The following is an 18,949-nucleotide window of genomic DNA, read 5'->3' as shown; positions in this document are numbered from 1 at the left end:
GTCCCGCGGCCGGGGCAGAAGTGTCTGTGGCAGGTGCGCTGGTCCCGGCTCCGGTGGAGCATCCGCAGGCATGACTGCGGGAGCTCAAGCGGAGCCGCGGGAAGAGGGGACCCTCCGCAGTCATGCCTGCGGCAGGTCCGTTCGTCCCGGGGCTCCGGTGAACCTCCCACAGGCATGACTGCGGAAGGTCCGCCGGAGCCAAATGCCACCCTGCCGGGACAATGCCGCCCCACGCGCCTGCTTGGCGCGCTAGGGTCTGGAGCCGGCCCTGAGTATGACCCTTAATTAAATATGACTAAAGTCTTTCCCATTTTGGTTTGAAATTGTTCCACAGTCTATGGTTTCTGATTCTTTAGGCAAATTGGAAAATGTCTGCTCCTTCCAGCTCACAAGGACTCACAATAAACTAACATACATGTTCTTTCTTCTTATTTTTATAGTTACCGTGCTGGCAATATTTAATGAGCTGCATGCTGATGTCGATCTCTATGCCCTTCTGTTTGGAGAGAGTGTTCTAAATGATGCTGTTGCCATTGTATTGTCTTCGTAAGTAACAATTCAGGCTTCCGCTATGTGAAATTTTCTATTTCTTGTGGTTTAAGTGGTAGCTATGAATCCTATTATTTTTCTAAAAACTTAATCTCCACATTTCTTTTTCTAAATGGATTCTGCCTTGTGAACTGAATTGATAAATGTTGCTGTCGTTTTTGTCTATGCTACAGAGGTGTGTAATGAATCAGTCAGAAGAGAATTGGCATTTAGAATCTGAATCTAGCAGAATACAGTATCCCTTTGATTAATGATCTGGCATAAAAGACTTGGTTGCCATCACTAACTCCTCCATTGTCATCTGACTCTTTTTTTTTTCTCCCTAGATCAATAGTTGCCTATCAGCCAACAGGTGAAAACACCCATGCGTTTGATGCCGCAGCATTTTTCAAATCAGTTGGAGTTTTCCTTGGAATATTCAGTGGCTCTTTCATGATGGGAGCAGTGACAGGGGTTGTGACAGCTCTGATATCCTTTCTTGTGTTTAACTCTTCCAAAGTGCAGATGTGTTAGCATTAAACACAGCCCTGATCCTGCATGCTGACTCCAGCAAGTTTCAATCATTATTAGTCAACACATTGCTGAACACAACTTGCCGTAGTCTACATTGATTTACTGTAAAATCGTGATAAGTATCATGTCATCTTAGGCCTTGTCTCTGCTAGGAAGAGTTTGCTGATGTAGCTATAATAGCAAAACACGGGGAGACACAGCTTATACTGGCAAAAGAACTCTTGCTCGTGTAGGTTATACCAGTTCCCCAAACAAAATAAGCTATGTTCACAAAAGGACATTACTATTGGTATAACTGCATCTACGTTGGGACTTTTGCTAGCATAGCTGTGTGCGTCTGGAGGGCAACTTTTTTTTTTTTCATGCTCCTAACCTATACAGCTCTGCCAGAAAAATTTTTAAGTGTAGATCAGGCCTTAGTCACCCATACGGCATGGGGAATAGCTGTATAATCACCTGTGACGGGGTGTACCAGACACTTTGAGGCCCTCTGGAGGGCCCTGTGGTCTTACCACATCCTGCCCCAGAAAAAGGCAGTAAAGTGGAGTCCGCAAAGTGGCCTAGAGAGGCTGCAGGGGAGGCAGCCAATCAGGGCTCAGCAGGTTAGTATAAAAGAGCTGGAGGGCCAGTGTGAGTTCAGTTCCTTGCTGGAGGTGGAGGAGCATGGATGGTGTGCCTGGCTGGCTGATGAAGCTACAGGACCTTAGACAGAGCAGTGCTGGCAGAGACCGGGGGGAGCAAGAAGGAGCTCCTGGCTGGCTGCTGGGACTCAACCAGGACAAGACCCTGAGGTAAGGGTGAAGAATGTGCTGGGCCTGTGGGGAAGTGGCCCAGGAAATCATAGCAGCGACTCAGCATAGCTAAAGGGACAGAGTGGATGGCTGCTATTATAGGGTCTCTGGGCTGGGACCCAGAGTAGTGGGTGGGCCCCAGTTGCCAATGGGGAGGACCCAGGAAGTGACCTGGACTTTGATACACCTCAGAAGGGGAACTGAACCCTTTTAGTAGCCCAGGAGGAGAGCTGGGGACAGAAAGGCCTACAGAGGATATGGACATTGCCTTCAGGGAAATTGCCTTGGAGTACGGCTTGATACCAGGGTTGAGGCCATTTAAAGACTACGGGACTAATTAAGGTCCTTAGCCCAAGGAGGACTACAGGGAGAAAAAGGGCTTGCATATGCACTCTGCCAAGGGGAAGCTCCTGAGAGGCCTGCCACCCCTCTACACCACCTTCATAGTGGTATAACTCTTTCCACACTCAGGATTTTACTTGTATAACAATATCGGTAAAAATTACACATCCCTAAGTGACATAGCTACACATAGCTACACTAGCGAGACTTACATATAGATTGTAATTGTAGTGGAGACCTACCCTTAAAAAGAAGTAGTTTTAACACTTGGAAGGCAACTTGGTGGTTCATATTCACTGTTCCAATGCCTTAACCACTTGAGTCATTAATAACCCTTTCAGACACTATTGGGCTCTTGCTATGGGTCTTATATTTTCTGCAGGAGTCTCATCTCAGATGTTGTTCAAATAAAACTCGATTCTGTCCTATCAGTATTGATATAATACGACCCACTTCACATGAATTTTTTCCATTATTTTCAAGCCTATGTCCCAATTCTACTATTGGATCTGCAGTGGAGTGTTGTATACAGGTACAATCATCAGTCTCTGGATCTGGTTGCAGGACTGGGGCACTGGGCCAAAAGCTTGACCAGAGTAAGAGGTCATGATGCTTCATCAAACTCACAGCCTTTTCTTCTAGATATGCTGATGGACTCTTACTCAAACACAGTCTGTCTTACTTTGATGCATGTGTGCATCAGAAAACTGACCTCAAAGGAGTGGAAGGTGATAAATATTTTTAAAATCATAAATCCATGACGTTTCATTTTGGACAACATTTCCCCCAAAGTGTGTCTCATTACATGTTCCCATAGTCCAGGCTATCTGACTGCTCTCCCTGCCCTCACCCCGCCCATGTCCTGCATAATGAAAATGCTTAAGGCATTAAGAGAGAGAAGATGCCGTGGTACCTTTTACAGTCTGAATTTTTAGACTTCTCAGGTTTGAGTGATCATTAACATGATGTTAATACAATGCTTCTCAAACTGGTCTCTGGTCTGCCAATGGTCCATATGGAGCTGGTTGGTCACATGTTGCTGCGATTTCAATTTATATTCAACTACCAACTTGTATTTAAAATACAGCTAAAATACATAAATAGTTGTAACATGACACATCCATTTTAGCATTTGCCCTAGCTGACACAGGGATATTACTTGCTGATGAATGGGAGGCAGAGTGGCCAGTGAGGGAATGGAAAGGAAGGTTGTTCACAAGATAACATCTGTTAAGAAAAAGCTTGAGACTTTGCTTTACCATAGATGCACTGGAATCCTCAGTTGGATATGAAACTCTAAACTCTTTCTTTTAAAAGTGAGATTCACATCAAAAAATAATTTAATTGTATCCAAGTATAATACTGAAAAGAAAGGTTTTAATTAGCTATAAAACAGTGTTTCTCAAATTGGGGTTGCCGCTCGTGTAGGCAAAGCCCCTGGCGGGCCAGGCCGGTTTGTTTACCTGCCCTGTCTGCAGATCAGTACGATTGCAGCTCTCACTGTCCGCGGTTCGCCACTGCAGGCCAATAGGGGCCGCTGGAAGCGGCAGCCAGTAAGTCCCTCGGCCCGTGCCACTTCCAGCAGCTCCCATTGGCCTGGAGTAGTGAACCGCCGCCAGTGGGAGCCGCAGTCGGCCGGACCTGCGGACAGGGCAGGTAAACACACCAGCCCGGCCCGCCAGGGGCTTTCCCTACACAAGCGGCGACCCCTGTTTGAGAAACACTGCTATAAAAGAACAGTAACACGTTACTATTAAGTCACACACAAGCTTCATAAACTTCTGCTTCTGACTGATTTTTCCCCAGTACTGACACTTTGCCTGCCTCTGCACCTCTTTGTCATTGAGGGTCGATTAAATAGGGGAAGTTTAGTCATGCATTACCCATTTTAAAATCGTTTTGATTGTTTCTAATAATTATGCAAATAACTTGCTTTTGTTCTTTTGGTTTTTGGTAAGATATCCAGGCACTGATAGCTGGTCAGTATTGCTACACTCAACTATGTGATTTTTTTTTTTAAATATTGTAAGAGTATTGTACATAATATTTCCTTGCAAGTGCAGTCTGCCTGCTTGTTGTGCATACAAGCACAGTACAGTGCCCTCTCTACAATATTGTGGGCTTTGGTCAGGGAAGGGAGTAATATGAAAAATAAGGTAATAGCCAAAATACCAGTCTTACTCTTTGGTGTAATGTCACCATCAATGAATGGCCTTCATCATCTGAAGCTGGTCTTATCTAACTCTAACTCCAGCCAAATTATGCTGCAGACTCCATCCTTGCCTTTCAATAATAACAATATAATAACTTTGAGAGATAAAAGTAATGGGACTACTTAATGCTGAAGGGATTTTAATTGAAATACAGTGTTCTCATTAATTTAGCCACCTGTGGTGTTCCATGGTTAATCACTTATGGCCCCATCATGATCATGGAATTCTGTGGTAAAGCCCACAGGAGAGCAGCAGAGTTTCCAGGGATGACTGCTTCTCTTGTGAGGCGATGGGAGAGGCAAGGAGCATGGTCTCCAAACCTTGTGGCTCTCTAGAGGAAGGAATTGTCATTCCTTATTAGTGCTCCTCAACCTCCGCCTCAACCACTGGACCATGGCTCCTCAGCAGGCATGTTGCCATTGTGTAACAGTAATAATGGTAGTGAAGAGTGGGTATTAATGAGGCACTGACAAACCCATGTAGATGTCAGCTGGAATCTGAGGGGGAGCACGCTGCATACACTTGCTGCATCCTGGTTCTACGTATGCTCACCTGACAGCAGCTCAACCCAATGGTTTCCAACTGTGAAGAGGGGCTTCTGTGGACGTGAGAAAAGAAGAACCACGCAGTAGCCAGAACAGCCTCTCCCATACCCTTCAGCAAATTAAGGATCTTTTTGCTGCTGCTAGTAGCTCTTTTGTTTCATTTTGCCTAGTATAGCTTAAAGATGCATAGGACCCATATTCATTTCAGACACAATCAACTGTCTGAGGTGTCCTGAATGCCTAGAAGTGTTTGATGTCAGCACAGAAACTGGAAACTGACTAAAACATTAATATGAAAGAAGCAATCAGTTTTTTCTATCATAACTATTTTGAGGTATAAAGCAGGTGCTATTTTAAAGGTTTAATTCAACTTCCATTCTATCTCCCATCTTTCAGTAGCTCTGTGAACTTCTCAAAAAAATTCCTTTTGTGCTGACATTATCTGGGCTTGCTCTTGTGCCACAGATGAATCTTTTTTTCCTGAAAGACTGCGTTAAATTGGTTCAGCTAGTTTGTTTCTAAGTTTTATATGGACGTGAAAAAATATAGCTTCATTGAAGCTGAGATTTTTTTTTTGTCTCAAAGGCTACAAGCCAAATTTTGAAGAAAACTGATTCAGTAGTTTCAAAGTTATAAAGGTGGCATACTGGAGCATACATATCAGACCTTTTTCCATTCAGATTTCAAAGATGCCTTGGTAAAAGACAGCTGGTCATCTCTGGCTGTGTGTGCTATAAACTAAAATGATTCTGGACTTTTAAAAAAAATTAATTAAAAAAACAAACACCCCAGGAAGAGCTTTAATTCAGAAACAAGCACTAATTCAGTATCAAATCTGAGAAGTGGAGTACTCAGAATAGAGAGATTTAAAATGGTTAGGGCTTCTCACAATGTTAACAAACATTTATTGCACATAGGGAGACAATGTAGGCTAGTGCACTATAGCCATCCCCATATGTAAAGTTATTGACCTCAGTTGTAAAGCATTCTGAGATCTACTGATGAATAGCACTAGGTAAGACTTGGGTATTAGTAGTAGTAGCCATTTCTAGTCATGTCTGTCTGGTTAAATGTAAAACCTTGATATATTTGTGTTACTAATGTACTGTATATCAGAGGCCAGGTTACTGTTGCAAAAGAAACCTTAAACTTCCTCATTCTTGAGTGTCTGATATTTCAGCCTTGACATAAATGAGTTGTTGCATTTAATGTTGAAATTGTCTTGGTTTGGATTGACACTTTGCACTAATGCAAACAAAAAGGCTTTTTTATAAACATTAGGTGTAATTGTACTAACATTCAGCCAAAATCACCAGGTATTTGTTGATCCCTTAACAACGTATTTATGTGACCAAGTTTACCAAACTGCATTGCTTCCCCCTGCTGGAGACAGCTCTCTTCTTCCTGATGTCCTGGAGCACTTTCTTGCTAGCTGAAGCTTGTGGGTTTACAGGTGAGATGTTTTGGAGTCAAGCACAGAGAGATCAAACTTCTGTCCATCTCTTTTTTTCACTTACCGAATTAAATCTGTTTTAACAGCACTTCAGATAAGACACATGATTTTGGTGCTATAATGTTTTCACTTTCCTTACTGGTAAAACTACACTGGAAAACAGCTCCTGGAAAATGTGGGCTTTTCTTATTACCTGTCAAAGTCTGTGCATGTTAGAACTTGACTCGAAGCAAGAAATGTTAATCTTGATTGTTAATTTTGTGTTGACCGTAATTCCCACACTGATTACCAAGGGAGCTGGCTTTCTGTTTTTAGTTGCTACTTCACACTGTAGCTCTAAAGCTAAATAATTCTATTTGCACCTCATTGTCACCTCTGTATTATGCAACTTGAGACGCCTTAGCTTCAGATACAGCTTGGTAATGGTTCCCCAAATCCCCAGCTAAACATAATGTACATCAAATCTTCTCTTTTGGACTTAAATCAAGGGCAGCTCTCCTCTCCTAGTGAATCTTCTCAGTGAAGATATTCAGTCTACTGCACCGAGTTACCTAAACCTAGGTATTGAAGTGACTTCTGCTGTCTGTTACCAGCAGTGTGTCCAAGCCATGCCACTCATTTATTTTGTTGAAGACCATTTGGAGAGCTCTAAAATTTGAATTTAATAGTCTTAAAGAAATGGTTGGTTAACAAAAACATCATATAAACTTCCCTTTACTCTGAGGAATAAAACCTCAAGAACTAAAGAACAATGTGTTAAACCATGAGTATAAGCAAAGCAAGCGACTGTCTTTGTTCTGTGTTGGTATAGCACCTCGAACAGTCGGATCCTTTTCCATGACCAGAGCTCCTTGGTGCAATGGTCATACAAATAATAAATAAGGCAATCAGGAGAATCAAGTAATTATGTTTATACTGGATTTAAGATGGTAAGCAAAGAACTTTATCATCCAGCTCTGTTTGTGTTTGTGAATCTACTGGCAGGTGTGGTGGCGGTTCTCTTCTGTGGAATTACACAGGCTCATTATACATACAACAATTTGTCAGTTGAGTCAAGGAGCCGAACTAAGCAGGTGAGACCCTATTTTTCACTTCCCAAGTGGTGTAGTGTTGGGTTGGGTTGGGTTTTTTTTTTTAAATATAAAAATAAGACTGTCAGTTTTATTATATAATTCTTCATTGTGAATGTTTTTCTCCCCAGCTCTTTGAGGTACTGCACTTCCTGGCTGAAAACTTCATATTTTCATACATGGGTTTAGCCCTTTTTACTTTCCAGAAACACATATTCAGCCCAGTTTTCATCATTGGAGCTTTTGTATCCTTTCTTGCTTTTCATCTAACAAGTTATTTATTTTAGGTACCTGAAAACTTGCCAGGCCTTTTTGCCTTCTCTCAGCCACTGATGCATCTCAAAGAGATGTTTTTTGACTTGTGCTTTCCTGCAATATGCTGCTGATCCAATAATCTTTTGAAAACAACCTTCATCTGCCCTTGCAGAGCTAAGGACCTTATGGCATGCATGGCCCTCATGTACCTGAACAGCTTCTAAGAGCTGTGTATCATTGGTTTATGTGCTCAACAGCACATATGCTGGAGACAACTACACTCCCTGCAGCTATAACAGAACAAAAAGCTTCAAATATTCAGGGTGGAAAAGATGCTTCAGAATTAAAGGATAGGGGAAGAATACCCTATGTTGTCTGCTCAAATCAGCATACACAAATCTTGCATTAGTTAGGCCATGTCTACGCTACACAGTTAAGTTGACCTATGTTAGACTGACTTACAGCCACAGCAATAATTACTGCGTTTGTTCATGTCCATGCTACTTTCCTTCTGTCAGTGGTGCGTGTCCTCACCAAAAGCACTTGCACCAACTTAAGAGGGGCAGTGTGTGGGCTGAGAGCCCAGGCTCTTAGCTTAGCACCATGCTCCCAGCTGGAGCCTGGCTGCTGCCCGTGCTCCCAACTCCCCACAGATCTCCCAGCTGGAGCCTATACAGATACTGCCTTGCCCAACCTACATCAGCCTAAGCTGCTACATCAGCCCAATCGAGATGGATTTACTAGGTCTGCGTAGCGGGCAGATTACAGCGACAGGAGGAACACTGTAGTGTGTACGTTTACATAGTTAGGTTGATGTAAGCTGCCTTACATGGACTTATTTGTAGTGGAAACATGCCCTTAGACACTCCTTTGCATATACCTGGAAAATGGAGTAGCTGAGAGTAAATAACTGAGAAAACCTACCATGCCAGAGTCCATATAAGAGAGTACTAACTTTCTGTGAACAGCGATGGCGCAATAAAACCAGATGAAATTAGGGTTCTGGGGTTTTGTGGTGGTGTTCATGTTCTCACTCACACTCACACACACGTCAAACCACTGGTCTATCCTGTCTTCTGACAGTGGCCAATGCCAGGTGCCCCAGAGGGAATGAAAAGAACAGGTAATCATCAAGTGATCCATCCCCTGTCACCATTCCCAGCTTCTGGCAAACAGATGCTAGGGACTGATGGACCTTTCCTCCATGAACTTATCTAGTTCTTTTTTGAACCCTGTTATAGTCTTGGCCTTCACAACATCCTCTGGCAAAGAGTTCCATAGGTTGACAGTGCCTTGTATGAAGAAATATTTCCTTTTGTTTGTTTTAAACCTCCTGCCTATTAATTTCATTGGGTGACGCCTAGTTCTTATGTTATGAGGAGTAAGTAACACTTTCTTCACGCTAGTCATGATTTTATAGACTTCTGTCGTATTCTACCCTGCTTAGTCTTCTCTTTTCCAAGATGAAAAGTCACAGTCTTATTATTCTTGCCTCATACAGAAGCTGTTCCATGTCCCTAATCATTTTTGTTGCCATTTTCTGAATCTTTTCCAATTCAAATATATCTTTTTTTTGAGATGGGGCAACCACATCTGCACACAGTTTTCAAGATGTGAACGTACCATAGAGGCAACATGATATTTTCTGTCTTATTATCTAACCATTTCCTAATTATTCCCAACATTCTGTTCACCTTTTTGACTGCCGCTGCACATTGAGTGGATGTTTTCAGAAAACTATTCACAATGATTCCAAGATCTCTTATTTGCATAGTAACATCTAATATAGACCCCATCATTTTATATATATATATAGTTGGGATTATGTTTTCCAATGTGCATTACTTGCATTTATCAACATTGAATTTCACATGCCATTTTGTTGCCCAGTCACCCAGTTTTGAGAGATCCTTTTGTAGCTCTTCACAGACTGCCTGGGACTTAACTATCTTAAGTAGTTTTATATCATCTGCACATCAAAACACATCTGGGATGGGCTAGGTAAGAATATTGTTTATAAGGAGGTTGTTTTATCTCACTCCCCAACTGAACAATGTGCATGGATTTTTGCAGCCTTCATCATGATAAAATATAAACCTGTCTGAGGGAATGACATAGTTAAACTTGATGGCAAGATTCATGGAAGGTGTCCCCTTCCCAATGTGCCTAGTCTACTGAGTTTTGGATGGATGGTTTTGATATATTTTTTTTAAAGGTGCTTTCCACTAGTGTATTTTAATGTCATATTCTCCTTCCTCTGCTGTTCTCTCATCCTGCCTAATATGTGGCCTTTTCAAATTCCACATACTATAGCAAAGTACTGCATATAAAGTGTTTCGCTGTTGTGTGAGCTAAACATATGGGCAACCAATGAGGTTTTTGTGTACCATATTGTATTTTAAAAGTGCTTTGGAGGAGGCTGTATCTTCCTTCTTCTCATCCATCCCTCTCCCCTCAACAAACTGATTCAGAACAAATAAATGGGTCTGGGGAATCCTCTTCGGTTTTAAAAAGCAGAGTTTAAGTTCTTGTGCTGAGGTCTGTTAGTTGTTAATATTTGAAGGTGTTTGTCTGCATCCTTCAATTTTTAAATATTTCAGTCTGCATCAAATAGCCTTGATTTATATATTCAGTGTCAAATGTATATACTGCAATAAGGTATAAAGTAATCAGCCTAATGAGTAAGAAGACCTTTTTACTGTCAGTGTACATTTCTAAGTCACTTATAGGAGGAAAAATAATGTACTTTTTGCTCCAGTGAGTAGGTTGTGTTAAGTTTCCAGTAGCATGATGATGGAGCAGATGTCAGCGACTGTGTATTTATCTTAAGACCAGTGGATCTTTAACGCTCAACTGTGATCAGATTGCAATCTTTCTGGGCAGAGCTGCACACATCTACCCTCTCTCTTTCTTCTTGAATCTGGGCAGAAGGCACAAGATCAGTTGGAACTTTCAGCACATGATGATGTTTTCAGGTAAAAGTGTTTGGTGAAGCAATAATTCTGTTTTACATAAATCTAAATAATCCTCTCATGAAAATCCTCCTTTTTATAACTGATGTGCAATTTCTAAACGGGAGAAGGGTAGTGTGTGGGGGGGGGTGTTTTTAATTAAAAAAATAATAATTCTGTAGCAATTGACTTAGCATAGTATCTTTATACAGTGTCTGTCTCCTATTCCTTAACTTCAGTTCTTTACAGACAGATCAGAATCTGTCATGATTCTGACAGGAGTGACAGTTTCTGGCCTCTGGAAGCTGGATGATCCCTGCATGGTTATGACTAAGATTGGTCAAAATGTTCATGTTTTGAAATTTTGCGAACAGAAATGTTGCAATATTTCTTCCCCTCCCCGCCCCAATTTTTGCTTTAGGGAATGACAGGAGCAGAACCAATGCTGTCAGAAATATATAAGTGTGTAAAAACGACCTAGAGCTAGAGTTAAAGTAAAGAAAAGGAGAGGGGAGTATTTTTGTTTGCTTTCTCTGTCCCACAAGTGAGCTGCTAATGTTCATGCTTCCTTGCTAGTAAAACCAAATTACTGAGTGTTTTTACTGTTACAAATAAGTCCATGGCTGCCTGTCTGGGTAGGCCTTGCTGCTGGAATTCTGAAACCCACTGGGATGTGTGTTTGTGCTTAGAAGCATGTTATTACCCAGAATTCTCCAAGCTCTCAGCTCTTTTATAGCAACACTGGTGTTAGAGCTGTGGGAACAAATTGAAAGGGGTTTGCATGCTCTTTCTGGATGCAGGGAGCTTCTTAATTTCTAAAATGTATTTTTACTTCAGTCAGCAGGCAACTTCTTTCCACAAGCTTTTCTGGAAATATTTGTCCCTATTATTTATACACTGTGGCAAACCCAGGACAAATGGCTACAAAGGGAGGGGTAGGAATTAGTCCCAGGGGGGTTAAAAGGCCTCTCCCTATCCATTGAGGAGAGATAGCCAGGGAGAAATTAGGTTCAGCTGGAACAGGGGTTACCAGGGAACTAATTAGGTTCAGCTGCCCCCAATTGCTGGAGACCCTTTTAAACCCTCCCTGGCAGGGAAATGGGGAGGAGGGGGCAGTGAGAGAAGCTGCCAGCGAGTAGGTGCAGCAAGACTCTGACCTCTTCCAGCAAGGAAGACTGCACTCTGTCCCCAGAAGGGGAGAAAAACAGCAAGGGACTGACTGAGAAAAGGATCAGTCAGACCCTACATGACTGGGAAGGACTTTGCTTTGCCCAAGCCTGTCTCTCCAAGGCAAAAAGGGACTGAGCCAGCCAAGGAGAAGCAGGTACTTTGCCACAACACTTACCTTTGGACTCATAACCATGTTAAAGAAAATGCTGTGGCAGAGAATGAAGCTGTCAGGTACCTTGTTACTGCTTCCTCATTTTCAGGGCAGATATGCTCTGTCCTGAACCATGGCATAGGTTAGAGCAGTCTAAGAGCTGCTCTAACTTATGCCTGCTGACTCTCCTTTGTAAGGAACCATAGCCAGCTGAGCATAGCTGGAGCACAGAACACTCTCACCATGCCCCCTCGCTATCATAACATAGCCCCCGTGCCTGAGGTGAGTGGGGATTTGTGCAGGGCAGTGCAGTGCTGATGTTGCACATCTTAATGGGCCAGATCAGGTGGTGGTTTCATGGTGTCTGGTTATTTTAAGAAGCTGATACAGTGGGGAGTCCCTTCTTTTGGCTCCTACACGCTATCTTGGGGTTTTGTTTTTAGACTGGATGAATGTTTAAGGAAGTGCTGTGAAAACTGTCACTGGTACTTAAGAAGTTCACCTAGTTCATTCCTTTCTTTCTGTGCAGGTCTTAGAGGAGCCATGGCATTTGCTCTGGCCATACGAGACACTGCTACTTACTCCCATCAAATGATGTTCTCAACAACCCTTCTTATTGTCTTTTTCACTGTCTGGATTATTGGTGGAGGCACAACACCCATGCTGTCATGGCTGAACATTAGGTCAGTACACATCCAAACATTGGGCAATGTTATAGTCTTTAAAAAAACAACAACACTGTACTGTGCTAGTCGCTGATACACTAAAACCACCGGTGTGATGCTTGTTAGGCATCTCTAGATCTTAAGGGGTACAGATGTATTGGTAAGGATACTAAATAAGAAGTTACTTTCGTTGACACTATGAGTGTATAGTACAGTAGGATCCCTATTAACCAAAACACCTGGAGGCCTGAACTCCTTAGCAGGATAGAAGTAACATCTATTGACTTGAATGGAAATTGTTCGCATCCTACTAGGAGACAATAGGGCCCTGTATCCCAACTTCTATAGCAATGAACTAACACCAGTCCCCATCTATTGGCCCCTGATAATAGCCCTGATCCCACTGAATTCAATGGGAACTTTGCATGGTTTCAGTGGGAACTGGATCTAAACAGGCTGTTATCCAAACAAAAATGGTATTTCCTGGACTGTTAGAACAATCAAGATCTGCTTGCTTGACTGCTTGCATCCGAAGAAGTGGGTATTCACCCACGAAAGCTCATGCTGCAAAACTTCTGTTAGTCTATAAGGTGCCACAGGATTCTTTGCTGCTTCTACAGAACCAGACTAACACGGCTACCCCTCTGATACTTGACAAGATCTTACTGTACTGCTTGAGGACATGGCCAGCATAAAGATTATGGTTATGGTATGTAATCATAACAACTTAGTCATACTGCCAATATACAGATGCTCTACGGTTGTAGGCATATATATTTTTTGAAGCTACTTATCGTGGGAAGCAAAAGCCCTAGTAGAGAATCATGAATCCATCAACGGTTATTTAGCGGGTATGCTCCTGCTATATTAGGGTTTTGGCGTACTGTACACATAGCTGTGTGGCCCTTACAACGTGCTGATTGCCTTCAATACTAAGTGTGTTCACCAGAATTTGCAATATCGAAGGTCCTGTAGTAGAGTACAGGTAAGCACCAGGGAAAACTGCAGATGCTGAGGTAACAGGCTCTATTTATCTTTGCTAAAATTAGCAGGTTAGGGACCACCCCTGTAGTTGGACAAAGAGAGGAAATTGCCAGCTGATATGTATTTCCTAGGTTCAGTTAAGAAATGACCTGGAGCAGATGGGATTTCCAAAAGCACTTGGAATTGGCCTAACTGCTCCCATTGGAAATCAGTGGAAGTTGAACCAAATGCAATCAATGGATGCAGAAACAGGCCAGTGCTGAGCACTTCTGGGAATCCCGCACACTGACTTGTTTTCCTCTAGAATTTTCTAGGCAAATTCTCAGAAGACAGTCTAGCTATGGCTAGCAAAGACGCTCAGGCATTATCCACCCCCAACTTCTTAGATTCTCACCTCACCGTGATGACCTTGGGGTCATTCCAGATGGCTGGCGGTTAAACTCAAACAGCTGGGTACATTCTTGAGTGTTTGGTTTGGGCTTAGTTGGGACAGCTGGAAATATTACTCATATCACAGGCCTGTCATTATTTTTTGCAATTTGAGGATGAGGTGTACCTCTCCTCTTGCAGTGATGATTCCTTTTTTGGTGGTCCAGCCTAGGAACCTGAGGTGACATGAACATTTCTGGAGGCATTTGAGGGAGGACATTGGTTTTTCTGACAGATTGTTTTGTTGATGTTAGGGCCACTTCAATAGTTTTGCTCCATCGGTAGGCCATGAAGCAGCACAGGTGAAAACACTAGTTGACCAGTGCTGTGATACCACTCCTGGAATACAGTAGCTTTCAAAAGACAACTGTAATGTCACAGCAGGGCAGATTGACATACCTACAGATATTAAATCGTGTGTTGGAGGCATAACAGCACCCCCTGTTTGGAAGTGAAAAGAAATCACTACCTTTTTGGCTTGGTTGAACAGAACAAAATGGTTAACCTCTCATCTGTATCCTTATGTAGATCTGTTTGTAGCATACTGATTAGGAAATGCAGTATTTGACTGACCCTTGTACAGTGTTCACTGGAATTGCTGCAGTTTGTCTTCCCAGAGGCCACGTAAAATTAAACTTACTTAAACCAGGAGGTGGCAGCCATGTGCAGCTGAATAAGAGTTAGAAACTCAAACACTGGTTAGTGGTCATTTGTCATGATACAGTGCCAGCCACTGAGAAGTAAAACGCCCCCTTTGTTATAGGAGGGTAGCAGAGGGATAGAGATTACAGCTTCCTAGTGAAACTCAGAAGAGTTTAACATGCTAGTTCTTGTCCTTTTGGGTAGGGTGTGAGGCATCAGAAAATACAGACTCCCTTTAGTTCTATGTTTATACTGCATCTCAAACAGAAGCAATAGCATGGAATATAGGGCTCAGCTGAAGTGCAGTATGAAATTCAGGGTATTCACTGTTTCTTTACATGGATGATGCCTGGGCCCCTGGCACTTATGCCCTTTAAATTAGATTGTAATAAATAAAGTGTGAGAGGTTGAAAGTTGAGAAGTGTTTAATTATACAGGATTCTTTTCTGTTAAAGTATCCTGTATAATTAGATTAAAGGTTACCACTGCTTGTTGTTCATTTACTAGATGAAGTGGGAGAGGGGGGCAATGATGCACTTCATGAACTGGACCTATAATTCAGAAGTTGCAGACAAAAAAGGCCACTTGTACCCTGTGAAATTCAGAGTGGTTTTAACCTTAAACTTCAATTTAATTCTTGAGCCATTAGTTTAACGAGTTTATAAAAGAAAAAACCAAAAGTCCAGCTAAAACTAATAAAATTCTTCCATGCTTGCCTTGTTTGGGAAGTTATGTCCATTTTACATTCAGCCACTGGAAACTAAACATGTTAAAAATTTAAACATCAGTAATAATTTTTCATTCCCATCATGTCAGATGCTTGAGTTTCTTGGATCTCATAGATGTCTTTGGAAGATTACATTTAAGTACCTGAATGGTAAAGGGCTATATTCTTGGAGGAGTGAGTTTGTTTTTGTTTGGAAAATACAGTTTAGCTTGGATAATCTAGTGTGTGTTGGGGGGTGGGGGAGTTTAAAAATCCAGTCTGCTCCCGTGCGGTGGTTAAAGCCAAGAAATATTTTTCCTGCCTGAAGTTGCTAACAAACTTCAGAGAGATCTGACAGGCCAATAAATCAGAAACATTGTCAAAGTTCCTCTCTAGAGTGGCTGACAAGATTTCACTTGTACTTCTCACAGAGAAAGGGAACTCTTGCGTTTATATCTCAAAATAAGGGTCTGTCATTGTTCATTAGGAATGGGTGACCCATTGGGGCAGTGCTTCCTTTTTCCAGTTTAGTACTGAATGTTCCATTGAAGCAAAATGCTGACTAATGTCCTCCCCTTTTTGTTCAGAATTTGTTGTTTCAAACTGGGTGGGTGGGAATAGTCACTACAAGTAACTGAGATTAATTAATTTCAAAACATGAATTTTAATTAGTAAACTTTATTTGTGAATTTTAGGAACTGTAAAATAGCTTGTGATAAAGATATAATTAAGCACTGTTCTTGCTAGGGGGAGAGGTTTTGATTTCCAATACTAACTTTTTCTGGTTTTTTGCTACTTAAGTGATGCATAATGACATGGTTACTATTGAAATAGCAGGATTTTTATTTGAAGTCCTGTTGTCAAGCTTATTCAGAGACAAAGACTTATTGAATGTTTTAACTATATGGAAGTAAAATTGCACAATGTACAACTGAGCTTTAAAATTTAAGCAATGAGAAATTGAGTGATGTGCAGTAAATGAGGCATGGGGCCAGATACTGACCCATGAGAATAAAACAAAATATTTAATAGCGAACTCATTCAGTGAGCACCATCCAGTGCACTGAATGAGGCAGGTGTCCTGTGGAGAAAATGTGCAGATTGTAAGTCAGCTTTTAGTTACATGAACCCAAGGGTCTGAATTAAGATTGCACAGGCAGAAATTCCATCATACTGACACCCACATGGGTCATCAGCTGGGTTGAAACCTATTTAACCCCCTTCCTAAACCCTGGCTCCTCATCCCAGTCTTCTCTTCCTCCAGGTTCTCTGTCCAAGTCCCTCCTCTGCTCTGCCTGGAGAGCTGGGCTTCCTGCTCTCAGTGCCTGTGCTGGTGCCACTGTGGCCTCCAGTACTAGGAAAGAGCAGTTAATCCTGCTCTGTCCCTGCATCCCAGGGCCAGAGCATGCTCAGAGCAGATGGACTCTTCAGGAAAATTTAGTGGGAAAACTCCAGGAAGTGTCTGCTGAGCATGTGCAAACTGGAATTTTTAGGGGCTTGTAATGTGGTTAAATTAGGGTGGGTTATTGGGGGGGGATGCCAAAAGGCACATCCCTGACACCAGGGTGCCCTCCTGCTAGATATGAAGTCCCGGCTCCAAAGTATGGAGGCACTAGAGCGTCTCAACAGAATGGTTGGAGGGATATTTTAACATCAGTAAAAATGTATTTTTCCCTAAACTCATTCTGAGGAAAAAGCTGAACAGGTTTTGCTGTAATTTTCCAAAAATAGCTGAGACCGACATACGCCATGGAAAATATCAACCTGTTAGTTTGACAGTTCTAAGCAACTGAAAAGAGAATCTTAGAATGGAAAGACTCAGGCAACCTTAACTGTAGGTGTCACTACCTGCACAAGGTAACCTTAATTCTGGAACATGCTAATTTTAGAATGCTCAACTTTGCAACCTTTAATGTTTTTTTAAAATATATATTTGTGTGTATATGAATTGGCCATATCTCGTATACATATGCACACAATCTCTGTCTCGAATATATATCTATATTATAGCTATATCTTATATGTATATGTGTAGCCAATCATAGAAATGTAGGGCTGGAAGGGACCTTGAGAGGTCATCTAGTCCAGCCCCTGCACTGAAGCAGGAGAAAGTAAACCTAGACCATCTCTGACAGGTGTTTGTCCAGCCTGTTCTTAAAAACCTCCATTGAGGGGGATTCCACAACCTCCCTTGGAAGTCTGTTCCAGAACTTAACTGCTCTTCTAGCTGAAAAGTTTTTGCTAATATCTACCTTAAAACCTCCCTTGCTGCAGATTAAGCCAGTTACTACTTGTCCTACCTTCAGTGGACATGGAGAACAATTGATCACAGTCCACTTGATAACAGCCGTTAGCGTATCTGAAGATATTTATTAAGTCCCTCTGTCTTCTTTTCTCAAGATTTAACATGGCCAGGTGTTTTAATCTTTCCTTGTAGATCAGGTTTACTAAAGCTTTTCTCATGTTTGTGGCTGTCCTTTGGATTCACGCCAGGTTGTCCACATCTTTCCTAAAGTGTGGAACCCAGAATTGGACACTATTCCAGCTGAGGCCTCACTAGTGCAGAGTAGTGTTGGACGATCACCTTCTGTGACTTCGGTACGATACTCCTTTTAATACACCCTAGAATGATATTAACCTTTTTAAAAACTGGATCACATTGTTGACTCGTATTCAATCTGTGATCCACTATAACTCCCAGATCCTTTTCAGCAGTACCGTTCCCCATTTTGTAGTTGTACATTTGATTTTTACTTCCAAAATGTAGTACTTTGCACTTATCTTTACTGAATTTCTTCTTGTTGAATTTAGACAAATTCTCCAATTTGTCGAAGTCATTTTGAATTCTAATCCTGTCCTCTGAAGTGCTTGCAACCCTTCCCAGCATGGTGTCATCTGCAGATTTTATAGCTATATTTGCCACTACATTATCCAAGTCATTAATGAAAATACCGAATAGTACCAGACCCAGGACTGACCCTTGCAAGACCCCACTAAATACACCCTCCCCGTTTGACAGTGACCCACTGATAACTTCTCTTTGAGTATGGTCTTTCAACCAGTTAGGCACCCACCTTATAGTAATTTTGTCCACCTTGTAATAATTGCTAGAACTAATAGTTACATGTACTTTGTCATATAAAGGTTCTGTGGTAACATGGTTGGATCTCCTTTTCTTGGAGGTGATAGGGATGTTATTAGCAAATGTTTATCATACAGTGTTGTCATTGTTATTTTTTGTTTTTTTTTATTTTGTATTCCATTTTTATTTTGTGTGTGTGTTCCTGTTGTTGGTTTTGGTTTGTTTTTATTTTGAGCTTGGCTAAAGATACCAGCTCACAAACATTTTCTGTTACTTACATTCCATTCTTGTGCTGTACCAGAGTTGGTGATCATGCTCCATCGGTGGAAGAGATAAATGAAAGCCGCTGGCTGTACTTCAGGTGACACTGGTTTCCTCAGTATAAAATTAACCTGGTGCTTGGCTTTCTTCACCTTTCTAACCCAAAGTATGTGTTCT

At 41.8% G+C, this 18,949-nt stretch overlaps 1 protein-coding gene across 5 annotated transcripts in view; it reads left to right on the top strand.

The window, feature by feature from the left end:
- Positions 1 to 18,949, top strand: part of SLC9A7 (solute carrier family 9 member A7) — a 120,539-nt gene that overhangs the window by 69,691 nt on the left and 31,899 nt on the right. For 4 of the 5 annotated variants that reach the window (XM_039525950.1, XM_039525942.1, XM_039525963.1 and 1 more), the window contains 8 exons: positions 441 to 546; positions 876 to 1,017; positions 6,301 to 6,406; positions 7,391 to 7,479; positions 7,608 to 7,721; positions 10,595 to 10,706; positions 12,533 to 12,686; positions 18,813 to 18,872. In XM_039525950.1, the coding sequence (XP_039381884.1) occupies positions 441 to 546; positions 876 to 1,017; positions 6,301 to 6,406; positions 7,391 to 7,479; positions 7,608 to 7,721; positions 10,595 to 10,706; positions 12,533 to 12,686; positions 18,813 to 18,872 (883 nt within the window). The remainder of the gene's footprint in view (positions 1 to 440; positions 547 to 875; positions 1,018 to 6,300; positions 6,407 to 7,390; positions 7,480 to 7,607; positions 7,722 to 10,594; positions 10,707 to 12,532; positions 12,687 to 18,812; positions 18,873 to 18,949) is intronic. The other variant, XM_039525946.1, reaches the window with a different exon arrangement.

This window comes from Mauremys reevesii, linkage group 1 (genome assembly GCF_016161935.1).
Source record: "Mauremys reevesii isolate NIE-2019 linkage group 1, ASM1616193v1, whole genome shotgun sequence".
NCBI classification, from domain to species: Eukaryota; Metazoa; Chordata; order Testudines; family Geoemydidae; genus Mauremys; species Mauremys reevesii.
The sequence above is the reverse complement of the archived record's forward strand: the minus strand, read 5'-3'. Positions and strand labels throughout refer to the sequence as shown.